A 20,696-nucleotide genomic window follows, 5' to 3' on the forward strand; every position below is an offset into this window, starting at 1 on the left:
CAACACATTCTAAGGGTGAGTTATGGTGGGTCTTCATCATGAGTGGAGAAACTTAGGCCCATCTTAAAATACTATGAAGGCCGCATTAGCCAAACCTAACGAGTCTCCCTTTGGCAGCCACCATGCTGACTATGGTGTAGCGGATCTAAGCAAGGCAGTAACAGATCTGAGAAAGGAAAGGAGGAGAAAACATCAGATGTCACTGTACCTTTATGCCAGGTCTCCTCAGCCCAAGCCCAGTTCACAGAGCTCAGCAAATCCAGGCTCATCTGCTCACTTCGCTGGAGAGTATCCCATCATGCAAAGCTGTAGGGCCTGCAGGCTCCTGACCTCAGAGCATAGCTTAACATCTTCAGCGCAGTCACCTTGCCTCATACCCTTCAGCTGAACAATGGCTGGAGGCTTCTCATATGGTCCCAAACGGAACCCTTGAGGCTACAACACACAGCCTGCTAATACAGCCCTTGGGCTTATCAGCTCCCTGCCCTTTGTCTCCTGCTTCCCAAGTAAGCCATCTTCATACAAGTCTGCCTCAGGATCTGCCTCCAGGAAAAACTCCAGTTAATACAAGAATATTACATATGATATAAATACCCAGTGAAATATATATTTTAAAAAGCATGGGACCTCCAAATATTAACTTCATTATTCTAAACACCAACAGATTTCCTTTTCTACAATGGTTCTTACAGTACATAGACATACTAGCAAACAGTGACTCTTATGAAAGAAGAATAAGCCGACATCAGTCTGTGAAATTTAGTTCAGCTGTATGCAAATATATGCAAATATATGCAAATACAGCACTTTATTGTGGGCCTTGGCTGTTGGATAGTGAATACACCTTCCCTCAGAACACAACTGTTACTGCAGCAGAACCTTCCAGGCTGGGCTGCAAAGCTGAGCTGCTGTGGACTCCCGGCACTGCCTTCTCCCGACCGCTGAGCCTGCTGAGGGAAGCTATGGGCAGCTAGGTGAGCTTCAAATGCAATCACTCCCTGCAAAGAGTGAAAGCTCTTTGAAAGCACCCACCAGTCTTCTGGAGACCTGCGTCCTTGTTGGTGAAGGAAAGAAGAGTCAACAATTTCCAACTTCCGGAGCTGGGGCTGGGACAGGTAAGGGAAGAAGCCTAAGAAGAGCTATACAGCTATGCAACATCAGAAATGAACTTAGTTTTGGATTCTGGCGGGTAAAGGATGACACCATTGTTAGGAAAACCATATGTTCCCGTGGACCTACTGGGTTTTCTCTCCAGAACTTAATGGCAAATATCCCACTGTCCTAAGACTCGAAAAACAGACTCATGTGTAGTTATTTACTTGGCACAAAACCAGATGTGTATTTATTTTATTCATCCATTTATTTACTCATCTCTCATACAATACATTCCGACCCCAGTTCCCCCTCCCTCCACTCCCCTCCCCACCTTCTCTCTCCCACAGAGCCACTGCTCCTCTGTTTCATTTCTGAAAAAAGCAGGTCTCCCAGGGATATCGCAAAGACATAAGATATAATAAGACTGTGCATTTTACACAGGAGTAAAAAATATTATCTCTGTCAAAGGATAAGTAAAGATACTTTGAGTCAAAAGAGTGCTTCCCCCTTAACTAAAATACAAATTGATACTTCAGTCAATGTGTACTGATTAGTATCCCCAAGAGGAAGATACTACCCTGGACATAAGAGAGTGCAGGAATGAACGCAGCATGGGGACCCATTCCCAGCGTCATAAAGCACGGTTTTATTCACATTTTGAGCACTACGCATTCTGCAATGATTGGTATCAATAAGCCTAACATGTCCAAGGTCTAGTTAAGTATCACATTTTTAAACTACAAAATATCTAGAAATGATCTAATCTTTCATTGTCCTGCACTGTAGTTATTTTGCGAAAGGGAAATTGTAAGTATGTTGTTTTCACAGTGAACTTAACATACCAATATTTTGATTAAAGTGACAATTTTACTTGAAGTTTTGATACGCCTATGTATGGAGCCAAATTCTAATCTTTTATCAACTTTTCCAAATCATCTGCACCCTTTCTGTAAACCTTGAATTGGGGTTTCTGTGTTCCTGAGAGTGAACCACGGTGCACGGTCTTCAGATTTGAAATGCATGTGCCACTAGGATGTCTTCAGGTCAAGGTGCTGGGAGGACTGTAGCTCTGTCGGTGACCTCACTCCTCTGGAAGTTTCTGAATCTCTTGAGTCCCAACGAAGGTCATACTCTTTGTTTATATTCAATTCGGCATTTCCCTGCTGGCTGGGGGACACCCACCAAATGAAGAGAACTCTAAAAGCAGAGACGCAGAAGAGACACAGAAACTCAGAAGAGACAGAAGCCAACAGTTTTAGACCTAAGTCTCCCCTGACTGATTTCTTCTAAAAGGTACAGAGGGGAGGCGGAAAGGCTGGGAAATGTTCCTATGGCCGAGATCCAAAACATCAAGCATCCACTTTACCATCTGCAGAGAAGAGATAGAGACCTTATTCTAATAATCTCTCGGCTCCACAACACTCACCAGGGCCTACAGTCTTGCCAGCTCCCTACCCTTTACTTTATCGGACTGACGAAGATGCCATAAATAAACTCATGTCCCTTCAGGAACTACTGCATCTACAGTGAGTTAAGCCTGAGTGATAGCCTTTTCCTTTCTGTTTACTGTCTTTACTAGGAGGATTGGTTGTCCTGCATCATTTCAAATGGATCAATGACAACATCCAAAACAAAGAGTTCATTTCTAGACCCACAGAAGTCCTCTCTGGATAGAGTTAAGGTCAAATGTAAGGAAATCTCTCAACACATGGCCAGTATTGAAAGCCACATGTTTAGAGTTTTGTGTCATATCTGAGGTCATAGTAATGTTTAAAATTCTAAAAGCACTTGCCTGCTTTGGTAATGGATCCAGAAGACTGCACTCATACTTATAAAGCACTAAGATAATACACAGTTGAATCTCTAAGAGAGCAAACCACCTGAAAGAAAGACATAAAATGATTACTTGTCCATAAAAGATGCATGAATACATAACTCTATTTTCTAACATCACATACTCCACTGAGTGAGTGGCATGGCTCAGATGCTTTTGATGTAAAAAATGCTTCATCAGGAGACCAGCACAGTAAGTGTAAATCTATGTATTTAAAGATTTATTTTTTTATTTATATATATATATATCGGTATATCTCTGTGTCAGTGTGTGTGTGTGTGCATGTGTGTGTGTGTGCGTGCCCTGAGAAGCCAGAAGATAAGCAGACAGAAAGACCCATGCACATATGTATAAAGAAAAGCAGATCAAAAATTTTACATTGTTATCAAAAATTTTACATTGTTATTTTAGCTAAAGATAAGAAAACATGATATTACCCAAATTTAAATATTTAAAATTTCTAGTAGAATTTTTCTCAAGTATCCACTGCAGTCAAATTTTTGGCAACGGCTAAATAAAACTTTTGGGCATTTAATGTTGAGTTTTCTTCCATGGATGACTCTAGAATCTTACCAATTGTGGCACTTCAGGGAAGAAACTTCTTCCTAAGTCTGTTTTCTTCCCCAGAGTTCCTCAGAAGCCAGCTGAGCTATGCTAAGAATACTTGCCCAACACTTCCAATGTCAAAACAGTGAAAATAATGAGGTGTACTGTTTATAACAGATTCAGTTTTTACACTAAAAGGAAGAAGAATGCACAACTAGAAAGAAAATTCATTAAAGTACAAACATGTTGAAAATTCCTCAAATACTCAGCACTTATAGATTTCCCAATTGTAAATACTTGTCTGGACATAGCTGCAGGGGCTTAGAGAAACATGATGTCCCAGCAAACACAGTGGCAGGTCTGAATGGAGGGAAATGGAAATGGTAACAACCAGGGTTAGGCAGGCAAAGGCAGTCACAAAGATGCTGCAGAAACCTAGTGTCTGGAGAGCACACTGACCTGGATATTCCTGAAGGCGAAACTTGAGACAGACCTTGAGGAAGGACAGGCTTTAAATAAGCAGGCATGGCATCTGAGGGCATTTTAGAACCAGTGTACCAGGAGCAGGGAGCACAGGGGTCTGGGAACAGCAGGATAACCCTTCAGGGTTGGGGAGGTAACCAGGACCTTACAGAGGTACAGCTGGGGTCAGATTATGGAGAGCCAGGGTTCCTGACAGGATAAGGGGGTCTGACTGGCAGCTATGGTGTCAGGCTCCGAATGAGAGAGTGGTATTCATAGGCTTGTTCCAAGAAAAGTCATCAGTGCATAGCAGTAAAGACAGAGGAAAAAAGAGAGTGAGTGGGGGGCTGGGTGAGAGGCAGTAGACCATCACCTGGGATGCCAGAGTGGGAGTGGGGTGTGTAAAAGACACCCCCAACCATCAGGTATCTTGGAGGATAGCCATATATGTCAAAGAAACAGAATGCCTAAGGGATGCTAGGATCAGATGGAATTACTAACTTCCATTTCAGACTTTTTGGTTTTGAGTTGACATTTATTGTTGCTGCTGTTGTTTTTTCTTGCTGCTCCTGTTGGTCTGAAGCCCCAGGGGTCCTAGAACACCATATGTAAGCCTAGGATGCCCTCAAACCTCCTCAGTCTCCTGAGTACGTGAACTACAAATGTGAACCATCACATCTGCCTTCCCTCTGACTTTTGTAGAGGGGGAAAAAAAAAAACCTTTCTTTTTCCCTCCTAGAAGTCATTACAGGCCATGCCAGCGCAGGCTGGAAAACTGTGCCCGTTGCCAGGAGCAGGAGCTCTGCCGTGTATTCCTGGTTGCTATCAGCTGCAGCTCATGAAAATAGAATGCTCTCGCCCTGGAATTTGGAGAACGCAGCAGGCGGGCATAGCTTCAGAGACACTATGCATTGAAGCATGGCTATTCAAGTTCAAGGTGAAGTGGTTTTCCCATAATCTCACTCTCCTTAGAAATTGTTGAGAAAGATCAAAATCAACTATGTGGCAGGAACACAGATTCAATGGTTCTGAAACTTTAGGGCCTATCAGGATACACTGGGGGAATTGGGAAGGCACAGCTCATTGCACTTTATCTTCTGGGTTGATGACTCCAGAGATCTGGGTCAAGACACATGTATCTGGGTTTTGTGCAGATTTCTGGGTAGTATTTCCACTGGTGGTGAACCCCAACAATGTGGAAATTGAAAGTCTAGATAAATTTAGTGAAGAGAAGGAAAAAATATATACTAGGAGTTTTAAATTTATCATTCTTCTTAATATTATTACACAAAAATAATTCAGTGGCCATATGAATCAGTAATGGATATGGCACCAAGCTTTTGACTGGAGATAACAGTAAGCACAAACAGGAAGGATGAACGGATGAAAGGTAGATGCTTTGTACTGAGTAAGGAAAATCAAATAAAAGAAAAACACAGAAACAAGAGTGGGGTAGGAGTAAGGTTGAAAGGGTAAGAAATAGTGAAAAGGGTAAGAATGCTTGCTGCTCTGGCAGAGAACTGGCCTTTGGTGCCTGCTGAGTGTACTTTTACTCAGTGAGCCATCTTGTTGCCCTTATTTTTTGAGACAAGTTATTATGTAGAGCAGGGTAGCCTGGAACTCACAGAGGTCTATCTGTCTCTGCCTCCCTCCTGACTGCTGGGGTAAAAGCATGGGCCACCATGTCCAGCCAATCCGAAAGGGATGCTGCTGAATGCTGTTCTGAGCATCTGGTTAAGATGTATTTTTAAAAATGTGATTTTTTAAAATTTTTCATCATTTTTATTTTTGTGTATGGATGTTTTGCCTGCATATATACCTGAATCACATGTGTGCAGTGCCAGCTGAGGGCAGAAGAAAGCATAGACAGGGTCCTCTCTAAGTAGTTATTAGTATCTATGTGGGTGCTGGGCACTGAACATGAGTCCTCAGGAATAGCAAATACCCTTAACCTCTGAGCTGTCACTCCAGATTTTTTCACATTAATTATTCATAAGAAATGTTGATCTGTCTGCTGCTTGCTTTGTAGTGTCCTTGTGTGGCGTGGAGGGTAGGAATGCTGACTTGTCAAATGAATTAGGAAATTTTCTCTCCGTGTTTTGAAAGAGCGGATACTACTTAACCATGCACCAGAAGGCTTTGGGTAAAGGAGAATAAACATCACCTGAAAGCAGTGGATGGAAAGAGAGATTCAGAATCAGGGACAAAATTAATAAAATAGAAATGAAAAATACAAATTATCAATTAAATGAAGAATTGGATCTTTAAAGAAAGATGAAGAAACTTTTAGCCAAATTAGAGAGAAAAGACCAAAATTAATAAAATCAGAAATGAACAGGGAGAGATTACCACAGACATTGAAAAAATTCAGAGAATCATAAAAACAAACTTGGGGCACAAAATAATATCACGTACCTACAATATACAAGACTTAAAACATTAAGGGAACTCACCGTACCCTCCTGAATTCTGTGCTATGGCCCTGATCAGTCTTGGGGTGTGCACTAAGTAAACCATCTCTGTCTGGCTGAGATTGGTGTTTGTGTGGTTTGTGGGGCAACTCCTGGACCCCAACATTCTTAACAATTTTCAAAAATTAATGGAGGACATTAATTGGCTATAGTCTACCATTGGATTAACTACTTAAAGGTAAGCAATTTGTTTCAAATGTTACAAGGAAATCCAGACTTAAACAGTCCAAGATGGTTAACAGCAAAGAGAGACTTAACAGCAAAGAAAAAAGACTTAAGAGATGGCTTAGTGGTTAAGAGCACTGACTGCTCTTCCAGAGGTCCTGAGTTCAATTTCCAGCAACCACATGGTGGCTCACAACCATCTGTAATGGAATCCAGATGCCCTCATCTGGTGTGTCTGAAGACAACTACAATGTACTTATATATATGAAATAAATAATTCTTTTAAAAAATTTTCTGATTTAATCATAAAAGGTAGACTAAGACCATGTCAATTGTCAGGAACAGACCTGGCAGAAGCCATACCTTATACTAATGCTGAGATTATGTCATTATGGGTAATCAATGAAGATTGACAATGAGATTGTAAGCAACTATTTGGGAGAACTTAAGAGCAAATATCCCAAAAGCAAATGTATTCAGTTTATAAAAAGAACTACTTGGATTCTTCCATGTATTGTAAAAGGAATGCCAACCCCTGAGGCACCGATATTTTATACTGCTGTAAAGAATTTGGGAATGGCAGACTATAAGTCATACGAAAAAATAAAATAAAAGTAATTAATTCAAAGCCCATATATTTCTGATAAAAAATCAGACCTGTATGCAATTCTTATGGTATTATTAGGTTTTCGTGAATCCTTTAATATAATTACTGGCTCTCAACATAAAGAAATAGTTGTTCTGCATATAGAAACTGCTGAATTTGTTCCAGATAATTCAAAATCAACTTTGTTATTTATATAGCTGCAATAGGCAATTAGAAAAGGAAACTATTCACTATATATCACTCATAGTTGGTTTCATACATGTTTGGCAGGTCTATTAGCCCAAGGAAATGAAGAAATTGATAAATTATTAATAGAAAATGTGTTAGAAGCCTAAAATTTTGATGAAAAACACCCCTGTTAACAGGAGAGGTTTAAAGAAAACCCTTTCTATCACCTGGCAACAAGCCAAAGAAATTGTAAGAAAAGAATGAGTAGGCTCATTTACTGTGTAGCCAAACTCCATTGCCTACTGGAACTAACTCTAGGGGTACAAAAAGAAATGAAATATGGCGAATAGGTGTGTTTCACTTTGCAGAATTTGGACAGCTAAGGTACGTATACCACACCATTGATACATATTCAGGATGTCAATGGGCCACTGCTTTGAGTTCTGAGAAGGCTGAATCTGTAATGGCTGGAAGTAATGGTTATTATGGTCATGCCTGAACAATAAAGACTGACATATATGTCAGATGAAGTATCTCTTTGAGTATTATAATATAAAGCACATTGCAGGTACACCACACAATCCTACAGGACAAGCAGTTCTAGAAAGATCTAATCGGACCTTAAAGGAAATGCTAGTAGCAGCTTTATTTGTAATAGCCTGAAACTGGAAATAGCCTAAATGTCCCTCAATTGAAGAATGGACACAGAAAATGTGGTTCATTTACATAATGGAGTACTATTTAGCTATTAAAAATAAAGACATCACGAATTTTGCAGGCAAATGGATGGAACTAGAAAATATCATCCTGAGTGACCCAAAAGGACATGCATGGTATGTACTTACTTATAAGTGGATACTAGTCATAAAGTACAGGATACCCATAATATACCCCACAGACCCAAAGAAGTTAAACAAGAAAGGCCCAAGCAAAGATGTGAGAGTCTCACTTAGAAGAGGGAATAAAATAGGAGGCAGAAGGAGGGAGGGAATTGGGTGGGAGAGGAGAAGGGGATGGGGGGGCAGGAGCAGGTATGAGGAGAGACGGGAGAGAATGCTAGAGGGGCATGTGTGTGGGAAGGTGGGAGGAATCTCTATGCTGTGTGTGGGGAGGTGGGAGGAATCTCTTTGCTGTGTGTGGGAAGGTGGGAGGAATCTCTATGCTGTGTGTGGGAAGGTGGGAGGAATCTCTAGGAACCTCCAGAGGCCTGGAATTGGGGAGGCTCCCAAGAGTCAATGTAGATGGCCTTAGCCTAGATGGGGACATGGGAACTGAAGAGGCCACCTCCTGTCATCAAGCAGGATCCCCAGTGGAGGGATAAGGACACCAACCCATGCACAAAACTTCTGACCCCAAATTAGTCTTGTCTAAAAGAAATTCAAGGACAAAGAATTGAGCAGACTGAGGGAATGGCCAACCAATAACTGGCCCAACTTGAGACCCATTCCATGGGCCAACATCAACCTCTGACACTAATAATTACACTCTATTACACTTGTAGACAGAAACCTAGCATAACTGTCCTCTGAGAGGTTCTACCCAGCAGCTGACTGAAACAGATACCAACAGTCAAACACCAGAGAGAGGTTGGGGACTCTTATAGAAGAGATGGGGGGAAGATTGGAGGCCCTGAAGGAGATAGGAACTCCACAGGAAGACCAATAGACTTAAGTAACCTGGATCCGTGGGAGCTCTCAGAGACTGAGCCACCAACCAAAGAGCTTATATGGCCCCCAGCACATATGTAACAGACATGCAGCTCAGTCTCCATGGCTGCCTTGTCTGGTCTCAGTGGGAGGGGCTGTGCCTAATCCTGCAAAGACTTGATGCACCAGGGTGCTGATATACCCTGGGGTGGGGCTGCCCACTCAGAGGTGAAGTGCAGGAGGATGAAGGAAGGACACTACTGTGATGGGGACTGAGAGAGGAGCAGTGTTTTTGGATATAAATAAATTAATTAGTTTTCAAAATGAAAATGCATGTAAAACAAAAAGGAAGAATAAAGACCCCCAGAGATAGGTTAAACAGTGCTCTGCTAACTTTAAATTTTCTGAATGTTAATGAAAAAGGAACAACAGCAGTTGAGAGACACACAGGGTTATAGGGAAGAAACTGTGTAATTAAATCAACTAATATACGATTATGATGTGTTAACATCAGAATGGAAGGCGTGGAAAGTTTTGTGTTGAAGACACAGAGGTGTTTATATTTCCACAGGAAATGAAAACTGTGGATACCCTCAGACTTATAAAGATTAGAATTGGGCAGCAGAAAACCTTGCCCCCTGACCCAAAAAGTGCTTAGTTGGTTGAAAAATGCATCTGTTTATAATTTCCCACTACATCTATCACGATTAGTGACTTAAAACAGAAAAGGGAAAACATAGTGAGGATTTTGGAATTCTGGTTTCTTTACAAAACACAGACATATTATCATAAGAGAATGTTTTCGTTTCAATCCCAAGTGTGGGGGTCTGGAGTCACTTCGAAGCAGCTGACTACGACTTGACCCATGCTGTAGCAGAGGCATGTTTTTTCCAGCTGCAGAGTTTCTGCAATTGTGTGACAGGAATACTGGGAATTTTTCATAGGGTATATAAATGCCAGAGTCCTGATAGGTGGATTGGGTGCTTGTTGGTCATTCAGTGGGGCTGGTTGTGATTTGTTAGTAGTCGTGCTCAAGAGAGAAACAGGAAGAAAGAAATTAGATTTAGAGATCTCTATGCTCCCACTGACAGTGGGAGCTGGAGCATTGGTTTTGTTTGCTCCTCCTCGATATTCTTCACTAATGACACACATGTATTGGTTCGCTTTACACAGCATTATTGAGCTCTGCTTTTGATAACACTTCCAGTGAGAAAAACTTGCCAAAGAACTGTTACTGAGGTTCCTGTAGCTTTTTGCCTTGGTGGCCTTGGGCTGGTTGGGTAACCCTTTGTTTCTTCAGGATTGAACTACAGCTGCTGGTTCATGTGTGATGTCTGCCTGCTGAGAGGACTGGACTACAGCTGCTGGTTCGTAGTTGGTGTTTGCTATGGGACTGGGCTGATAAAGAACTAATAACTTTTCTTTTCTACTACCTCTGATGGGTAGTGGGCAAGAGGAGAGGCTGAATGTTCATTAAAGTAGGTTGGAAAAATGCATCACCGTATCTGTCTCTAAAAGCCTCTCTCTGAACAGGAGATATATGCAAATAACAAAAGAACTTCAGTAGCTCAGTTAAATGACAGGAGACATCCACACACCCCACCAGAACTGTCTCCTTTCTCTCCATAGACAAAAATACTGCATTGCACCACAAAGGGTCCAGGTTCTATTTTGCATACGAAGAGAGAAAAAGATCTTTTCTGAAAATTTTGCTCAGAAAAGTACATGTCTTGCCTTGGGAGCATCCTTCTCTAAGTGCTGGAAGACCACCCATGCAGCAGAGCTCTCAACAGACTTAAATTTCAGCCTCCTGATGAAGTAGCAGAATTAAGTGGCCAGGAGAATAATGACTGCCATTCTGCTAGTGGCTTCTGGGCTCTTTTCAGTGAGGCACTGATCCTTGGCAAGACACTGACAAAAGAGAAGCATAGCTTAAAATTAATAAGGCGCTCTGGCAGCCCGGCTCAGAGCTTTGGCCTTAATGGCACATGAATATCTTCTGCCCTCATTCCTAATCCATTTTTATAGACCCTAGCAGACATGTCCATGCTTTGTGAAAATATTAGAATGCATTTCTAAATGTTAGGGAAATGTTAAAAATTATATATGAGTGAATGCTTCCGTTTTACTGTATTTACCTAATGGCATTTAAGGAACATTTTTATTTACAGAACACATTACTCAGAATAACAGGTAATTTCATTCTTTGCCCATTAAATCCATGGGGATTTGAATTTGCTCATTCTTTAAAAGCAATGTGCCATTTCTATGCATAAAAGGGTAAAAGCTATTCATGACCCTTCTCAAATGTGGTATTATGCAAAACTAATTTACTAATATATAACCATAAAATAATATTATGTAAATTATAAATATATAGAAACAAATGTGTCTAGAGCTTCACAAATCCTAAATATATAATAGGTTTGATATTAACATCAGGTACATTGAACTCCTGTGGGTGCTTTTTAATTTTTTAATTGCTTTGTAGATTGACAGGAAGACAGATCTTTATTGAATATTTTTAAAAGAATATTTTTATTGATTAAAAAAGCCTTTCCTAACTCCACACTGATATAGAAATTATTTGACATGTAAGTCCCCTGTCTTTTACCATGTGCCATCTTCCTTTAAGTAGCGCTAATGTTTTATTTATGTTTGTCTGTGCACACATGCATGTAGGAAAACAGAAACATGTGAAGGTCAGACTCAGTCTTTGGTAGCCAGTCCTGCCCTTCCACTGGTGTATGGGTTCTAGGAATTGAGCTCAGATGATCAAGCTGGCATAGCAGGTTTGAGCCTGGAGAAGACCAGGACTATCTTTGTATCTTGTCACATCTAATATCACCAACCACAATAAAGTATTCAGGAACATTTGGTATCTTTATGTGCAGTGTTTAAGAAAGAGACCTGAGTTAGGACACAGACAGTTCTAGGGAGGAAAGGCTTTTGTCTGACTTGTTTTCAATGGTAACATTACTTCAGAACCCAACAATGAGACATAGCATATATTCAGAAAGTAGTTGCTCAATCAGTAATTGTGTTAATGTTGGTTACTCAACCTATTTTATTGGTTGACTAACAGTACTTCTAATCAATATTAACTAGGTTCTAACAGTACTTCTAATCTATATTATTTGGGTCCTAACAGTACTTTTAATTAACTGCGTCCAGACTTTTAAGTCATTTTTTTCAATAGTTGCATGGTTTCCATTAGTAATGCAACATACATCAATGACTTTGTAGCTTAGCTTTGTCCCGGGATACATGAACAGACCTCCCCACCCAACCTGTGTGCAACACCCCCCAACACACACACACACACACACACACACACACACACACACACACACACACACACACACACTATTAAATATTTTATGTGGCTGGCCCTTTAAATCATTCTATTTTCCCCAGTGTCGGTTGCCCCTTGGACTTCTGGGAACAAGAGAGGATATAAAAAGCTAGCAGAGGCTGAGAGTAGGAGACAGTAGAAAGATTAGGGAGTAGGTAGGAGGAGGGTTCAGGAGACAGAAGAGTCGGGTCAGAGAAGACAGTTGATGCAGGAAGAAAGAAGAGAAGAGAAGAGAGAAGGGAAGGGAAGGGGAGGGGAGGGAAGAGAAGGGAAGAGAAGAGATGGGAAGAGGAGATGGGTCAGAGTGAAAATAAAAGACAGTAGAAAGTGAATTGAGTTAGCAGACTGAGAAGACAGTTGGTGGCTGTTGAGTCAAGAGAAGCTGAGCTGAGTCAGAGAAGATATTGTTAGGAGACAGATAAAGAAGATTCCACGAAGAACCCACAAACAGCGTAGCTAAAAATAAAAAAAAAATCAGTAAAAACTACACCCCTCAAAGTGCAACCAATTCCCATCCTTGAAAGATAAATTCCTGGTTTTTATATTTCAAATATTAAGATCTTTCTATTATCACCCCAACTTATCCAAGTATTTATTTCTTGCTTGCTGTAGGTCAGTATAAGTCTTGCTAAAGATCGGCATCTTTAAAAGCATTATTTATGTGCTTGTGTATCTTCATGAGTTTATATGAGTCACGTATATGCAGTTACTCTTGGGGGCCCGGATTCCAGGAAACTCAGTTACGGGCAATTGTGAACCACCTGTGGTGGGTGCTGGGCACTGAACCTATATCTGCTGGAGGAATGGGAAGCACTCTTAACTGCTCAGCCAACTCTTCAGCCCCAGATTTACCCTGGAATTTACCCATATCATTGTGTACAACCAAGCAGTTATCTTCTCGTAAATGTGGGGACCAAGTAAAGGCAGCTTTTGATGGACATTCTGTGGAGCAAATAGAGAAATCATGGCCCCTTGCAAAATCACCAGCTCCCAGAGAGTCCCATGCAAGAAAAATTCTCAACAAATAATTCCACCTTTCTCTTCAAGAGGAGCCTGTCTATTTTGATGGGGCCCTCCATTTTGCATCTTATTATTTCTGAAGAAATTTGACCGGTTCACACTGCTTCCTCCTGCTTATTTGTGTATGGAAGCCTGGACTTTATTAGGAATAGAATTAAGTGAAATTTTTAATTAGTGATTTTTTAAAAAAAAATAAGTCAGACATAGTCAACATTTGTATTCTACCTGTAGGTCTGGTTATATGATAGATACTTCTTTCTTCTCTTCCTATGATGCTATAGGGAAGTGCCTAGAAAGAGGTTCTTCTGAAAAACCTTTTAGACTTTCAAAGACGGGCTCCAGTTCTGTCATTGTGTCTGTTAGTTGCTGATGGCTGTACCAAATACATCGGCAAATTTTTGTTTACCCAAAAATTTCTGTTACTTTTTTGGGCCCATGCCCACTGGCATATACTCCATAAAACAACAGCTGCAAGCCCATAAGAGCATGTGTTTATGATGAACTTTGAAGGCCAGCTACATTGCAGGCAACTTTCTTTGACTCACTGAGTGTTTTGTGCATGAGAAAATCAGTTGGCCCCTGCTATACCAATTAGGAATGGGTGTCATTCGCTCATGTTTATACTAAGGATTCATAGGATTAAGTTTCCAGTAGAAAGCTCTCTTGGTGTACTGTTGCCCAAATGAAGTCATTTGCTCGCCTGAACAATTTAAAAACAAAATGGTTCATGAGTTGTCTGTTTAGAATAAGGGACAGGGGGGAAACAAAGATGTTTTGAAACAGACACTTAGTAGAAAAGTAGCGTTAATGGGATTTTTTAAAAACATGTAAGGCATAGTCAACATTTGTGTTCAACCTATGAATTCTGGTTATAAGATATTTTGCCACATTTTATAGTCAGAATTCCCAAAGGAATGCTTAATGTCTTGCCTCTAAATTCCCTCCTGCTTCTAATTTAGCTATGTTCACCATATATGACAGCCATTTATATTCAAAGCGTGCTAATTTTGACTTCCAGAGGCAATGTGGGGAGGAGCTTACTTCATTCTACAGACTACAGTCGATCATTAAGGGATAGATGTCAAGGCAGGTTCTCAAGGCATGGATCCTGGAGGCAGGAACTGAAGCAGAGACCATAAAGAAATACTGCTTGCTCCCCCTGGCTTGTTCAGCTACTTTGCTTATACAGACCAGACCCATCTGCCTAGGGAATGCACTGCAAACAGTGGACTGGGCCTTCCCGCATTGATCGACAATCACAGAAAAGCCTTCAGACATGCACAGGACAATCTGATGGGGGTGATTCCTCTTTGAGGACTTCCCCAGATGTGTCACGTTGACAACCAAGATAAGCCAGGACACCAAGTCAACATTCACAGCCAACCTTTTCCCTAATCCATCCTGATTCAATGTGGCCCAAACATCAGTAAAACCATAAACTCAGACCTTCTCTGTATAAGTATCTCTTTTATTAATTTTGCCTTCTTAACCTATAAAAAGTTCTGGGTTTCCTTCAAGGGACACATTCTGTGAAATCAGCAAGATTCTCCTAACCAGTCATATCATCTTGAAGCTTCAGTACCATATCAGACATTGCTGTTCTCCATTCTTAGAAGCAATGTATGAATCCCGTGTCCTTCTTGTCAACACAGTGTTCACCTCATGACAGTTGAGGATATGACTTTCTCATATCCAAGTCTTCTGAGGTACATAGAACACTGTTTTACATATAGGAAGAACTCGATACATTCTGAAAGCACAATTTTTGTTCAAATGAGATACTATTGATTGCTTGAGCTACAGTTTCATGGTCCTCTTTATTGTAATCTTTACCTTCATACTGAAAGAGTTGTCTCTCAGCCTTAAGAGCTATCGGGGAAGGTGGTAATTGTCCTTCTTGGAAATAATGCTCGTCAGGAAATTGTCCACCACTGCCCCATGCCTCATGCTTTGCTTAAGTATTACAGTCCTTAGTTTTAATATTATGGTCAAAGCCAAAGATGATCAGAATAAGAAGTTGCTATTAAGTGTTCATTGAAAGAGACTTGAAAACAAAAAGCACCACATCTAGGATGATGACTTACAAGGTGATAAAAAAATGATGAACTCATCTAAGAACTGCTTTTCTGGGGCTGGAGAGATGGCTTAGCAGCCAAGAGAACATATTGCTCTTGCAAAGAAGAGAAGCTCAAGCACCCACATTGCCAGGTCACCTCTACTGGTTAACACTAGTTCTGTAGGTTCTGGTGCTCTCTTCTGGCCACACACACACACACACACACACACACACCACACATACACATACACACACACCACACACACACCACACACACACACACACACCACACACACACATACACACACACACCACACACACACACACACACACACACACACACACACACACACACACACGCACACAGGTACATACCCATAGACGTAATTCTGAAAGTGACATAAATCTTTTTCTCTCTAACGCACTTACTTTCTAACACAGGAGTAAGGAGAGTCAGACTGGAAGAGACGAGTTTCGCTCTAGCTGCACTGTCTGGACTTGCCTCCTGAAATAGCTGACGTGCATTTATTGTATGTGAGCATATAGGACACATACAGTATATAATATGCGCCTTTAATCCTCGTGTTGAGGAGATGGGCAGAAGCAGATCCCCGGGACTCACTGGGTTACAGGCATAGTCTGCTTGGCCCAGTTGCAGACCAGTGGAAGGCCCAGAGAATATGAAATACCCGAGGGACCCCACCTAACCTTGCGCCCTCTTTCCGTACGCACGCATATACATATGTACCTGCACACATGCATCACACACCCCTCCGATGACATACATGCGCACACGCAGGAGGGTGGTGCTTCAGAGTGCCCGTGCATGAACTACAGAAGCCCCACTATGCTGTACCAGCAAGCACAGTGTCTTCCTGTGAGATCTGCTGTGAGAAGTCACCACAGACCTTCCTACAGAAACATCCCACGCCAGCACTGACCAAACAAGCAAACTGCGTCCTCCTGGGTTTCCCTGTAAGTTGACAATAAAAGACGTCATGGTGAGTGTCCCCTGAGTCTCTCTTCCACACTTGCTGCCCCGATGCTGCTCAGTTATGGCAACTGACCTTCCAGGACACTGAAACTTCCCGCCTCCGAAAGCCATGAAGTAGTCCAAGAAAATGTACTTATCTAAATTTGCCTCTTTCCAGCGTTCCTGTGGGAAGAAAACACTTTTTTTTTATCAGCCTTATATAAATAAGCTTAACTCTACTTCTCTGGTCTAAAAATGATGCTGTAGAGCTAATCCTTGCATACAGAGCTGCGGACTTGGGGGTCATTTTTTTCCCCCAGCCTGTTATTAACATCAGACACAACTGCGACTTTGGAGCGAGAACTTTTAAACAAAAAAAGGCTTAACAAGAATCCTATTAAGTGGCAAATGTAAATGACAAAGTAAATCACCTACAAAATCAACCTAAGAAGAGGAAGGCACTTATGAAAAGGCCTCTCGGGCTTTATCTTGAAATTACTCATAATAATAAATCTCGTAACGAGATGCTGACAGAAGGGCAGGCTGGAGGAAGCCTGGGATGTGGCGTGGCTACATCTGGAGCCAGTGCTGCAGACTTACTGAAAGGCAAGGCATGAACTAGATGAGCTCTTGGGCCTGCGCAGGCCTGTTGGCTCCCCAAGCCCATGAAGTAACGTATCACTAATTTAATTTGCCGTGTTTTTATTTTGTGGGCTCCTTGGAAGCCAGTAACAGAAACAGTTGCCTAAGGAATACAAAATAAGGCTTCCAGCAGAAGCAGGGGCATTGGCTTTGATGTTCTTTCCTGGTTTTCTATAAAAACTCATCTCTGAGGATGCTCCTTCCACACTCCTCTACCCGATCCGTAAACATTGCGACATCTTCAATGGAAATTCTACTGGTCTGTCGTTGGCAATCGGAGCAGTTACTAGAAAAATACGGCTGCTTCCTGATACAGATTCCGTTAATTTATGCATCCACATTTTTACAAGAAACATAGAAATGATAATGAAATATACACTGAGAGAGAGAACTTACAGGTTTGAAAGACTCTGGTTCAGGGAAATATTTTGGATTTCTGTGTAGCCAGAATGGAGACAGCATCAGCAGATCTCCAGAAGGAACTGTGTGATTCTAAAACAGAAAAATCAGCTTCAAATAATTTATTTTGAAATACATTTTAGGGAGATTTTTCAGTCATTAAAAACAAAGCTATAACCATACTGTGAAAAAAAGAGAGACATTTATAATAAGTGTGAAAAAAACTAACTTAACTGACTAGGTCATATCTCCCTGCTTCTCTCTCTCTTTCCCTCTTTCTGCACGTGCATGTGTCCACCCATGTGTGTGCACGTACACACGTGTGTAGATGCATGTGTGTGTATTCATGTGTATGTGTGTGTTCATATGCATGCTTGCATACGTGTGTGTGTGTGTGTGTGTTCACGCGTGCACATGCATCTGTCTCTTTTCCCTGGCACTGTAATAATGAATGGTCACTGTCATACCTGGCTTTGTCTATAGATGCTGGGGATCTGAACTCAGGTTCTCATGCTTGCAAAACAAGTCCTTTTTACAAACCAAGCAACTCCTTGCTCCCTGAAAAGATCATTTCTATGATCCATTTAGGAGATGACTAGTTTGTAATTCTGCTTACTAGCCACATGTGCATACATGTTTGACTATATAGGAGGAAGATACTAGTTAAAGGTCAGCATTTAATTTCTTAAAGATTTTATTTTGACTCTGTGTCTATGTATGTGTCTGTCTATTTGTGTATATGAGCACAATACTGGGGAGTCCAGAGTAGGGCATCACCTTCACTGGAGCAGAAGCCACAGACAGTTTAGAGTTGCCACAGGGTGCTGGAAACCAAACTTGGGTCTTCTGAAAAAGCAGTGCATGCTCTTAACCACTGAGCCATCTTCCCAAACCTGATTAATTTTAGTTATACGTATGTTCTGTGTGTATATGCATGTGAATGCTAGTGACTACGGAGGCCAGAAGAGGGTACCATATTCTCTACACTTGGCATTGCAGGCAGTTTTAACCACCCCGCACGGGTGCTACGTGTGTGTATACTTATGTATTTATGGATGTATATAATTATGTGTGTACAATATAGAATAATGGATAGCCAAAAAGAAGTTTGACCTCATACCTCTTAGTATTACTAGCAATTAGTAAAATTGAACAGCCATTGTCTTCTCTTGTGCTTATTTTTTCAATAAAAGTATTTTAAAATTTAAAAAAATCAGTCAAACAAATTCAATAAGGAAAAAGAATAAGAGTGGTTGAGGAGACACCCTATGTCAATCTCTGTGCATACACATACAACATATGAAACATATATACCCACATATAGCACATGCACACACACATGCAACACACATACAGCATACACACGTACATCATATACACACACAAACAGCACACACATACAGCACACACACACACATCCAGCACATACACAACACATACAGCACACACGCACAGTACACACACACTATGGTCACATGATTTATCAGAGAAATGAAAGGCTGATTCCATATTTGATTGTTAATAAACAAACCCATATCAATAGGACAAAGAAGGAATGGTTATATCAGTTGATACAGAAAGGCAAGAAAGAAAATTCAGCACCAATTTATGATGAAAAAAATTACCAGTGAAGTAGAAATAAAATGTCTTGAACTTGATAAAGAGCATCCAAAAAATGTCTATACCCAGCATGGTACTTAATGGAGAAAATGCACAGCTTTCCCTTTAAGAGCAGAACAAAGCACTGTCAGACAACACTAATAGTCAACAGAGGGCTGGAGACTACAGCCAGTGTGGAAATATAAGAAGAAAGGAGAGGAGGAGGAAGAGGAGGAGGAGGAGGAGGAGAAAGAGAGGGAGGAGGAAGTGTGGGAGGAGGAAGAGGGGGAAGAAGAGAGGGAGGAGGAAAAGGAGGAGGGGAGGAGGAAGAGGAAGAGAAGGGGGAAGAGGAAGAGAGGAGGAGGAGAAAGAGGGAGGAGGAAGAGAGAGAGGAGGAAGAGAGGGAAAGAGGAAGAAGAGAGGGAAAGAGGAAGAAGGGAGGAGGAAGAGGATGAGGAGGAAGAGGAGGAGGAGAAAGAGAGGGAGGAGGAAGTGTGGGAGGAGGAAGAGGGGGAAGAAGAGAGGGAGGAGGAAAAAGGAGGAGGGGAGGAGGAAGAGGAAGAGGAGGAAGAGGAAGAGAAGGGGGAAGAGGAGGAGAGGAGGAGGAGAAAGAGGGAGGAGGAAGAGAGAGAGAGGAGGAAGAGAGGGAAAGAGGAAGGAGAGGGAAAGAGGAAGAAGAGAGGGAAAGAGGAAGAAGGGAGGAGGAAGAGGAGGAGGAAGAGGAGAAGGAAGGGGAGGAAGAGGAAGGGAGGAGGAGGAAGGGGAGGAAGAGGAAGGAAAGAGGAGGAAGGGGAGGAAGAGGAAGGAAGGAGGAGGAAGGGGAGGAAGAGGAAGGAAGGAGGAGGAAGGGGAGGAAGAGGAAGGAAGGAGGAGGAAGGGGAGGAAGAGGAAGGAAGGAGGAGGAAGGGGAGGAAGGGGAGGAAGAGGAAGGAAGGAGGAGGAAGGGGAGGAAGAGGAAGGAAGGAGGAGGAAGGGGAGGAAGAGGAAGGAAGGAGGAGGAAGGGGAGGAAGAGGAAGGGGGAAGAGGAGGAGGAGAAATATTGCCCATATCAAAAAAATCACCCAAATCTACAAACACTCCTAGATGTTGGGGCTGTGAACGTAGCTTGGTAGTAGAGGGTTTGCAAAGCATGCACAAGGTCCTGTTACCACAGAGACAAAAAAGGATCAATTGTATTTCTACAGACAGGTTGTTCAAAATTGAAAACCAAAACGTTAAGCAACAATGAAAGACCATCTATATAAGCCAGACAGAGTAGCTCACACCTATTATCTTAGCCCTTTAGAGGGTGAGGCAGGGGGATCACTACAAGTTCCAGGCCTGCTGGGGATACACACACGTGTTCTCTTCAGACTAAGATCCTGCTCAAAATGATCATCTACAAAAGTTCTAAAACAAATGAAATATTAGGAAATAAATCTCTCCTTTAAAAAAAATCTGATTTTCCAAAAACCCAGTGAGACATCTATACCAAGTCTGATATTTATTTTTTTTAACCAGAATACAACTGGTGCTTAATGAAAACTCAACCAAGATTATAGCAACATTCAGAGGAAGACACACACACACACACACACACACACACACACACACACACACCTTTGCTTCATTGTAACAAGCAGACCACTTCCTCTGAGTCCATTCACAGCTTGAAGTA

At 41.6% G+C, this 20,696-nt stretch overlaps 1 protein-coding gene across 10 annotated transcripts in view; it reads right to left on the reverse strand.

Moving 5' to 3' along the window:
* Positions 1-754: 754 nt before the first annotated feature.
* The window catches only part of Cyp39a1 (cytochrome P450, family 39, subfamily a, polypeptide 1), a 76,244-nt gene continuing 56,302 nt past the window's right edge, over positions 755-20,696 (reverse strand). For 2 of the 10 annotated variants that reach the window (XM_063266863.1, XM_063266868.1), the window contains 4 exons: positions 17,437-17,532; positions 16,367-16,581; positions 2,888-2,975; positions 1,943-2,292 (listed from right to left, as the gene is read on the reverse strand). In XM_063266863.1, coding sequence (XP_063122933.1) covers positions 2,221-2,292; positions 2,888-2,975; positions 16,367-16,581; positions 17,437-17,532 — 471 coding nt within the window. In that variant the 3' untranslated portion in view covers positions 1,943-2,220. Of the gene's footprint in view, positions 2,465-2,883; positions 2,976-16,366; positions 16,582-17,436; positions 17,533-20,696 lie in introns of all 10 variants that reach the window. The other 8 variants (XR_010054579.1, XR_010054580.1, NM_001106893.1 and 5 more) reach the window with 8 other exon arrangements.

Source organism: Rattus norvegicus, chromosome 9 (assembly GCF_036323735.1).
Source record: "Rattus norvegicus strain BN/NHsdMcwi chromosome 9, GRCr8, whole genome shotgun sequence".
NCBI classification, from domain to species: domain Eukaryota; kingdom Metazoa; phylum Chordata; class Mammalia; order Rodentia; family Muridae; genus Rattus; species Rattus norvegicus.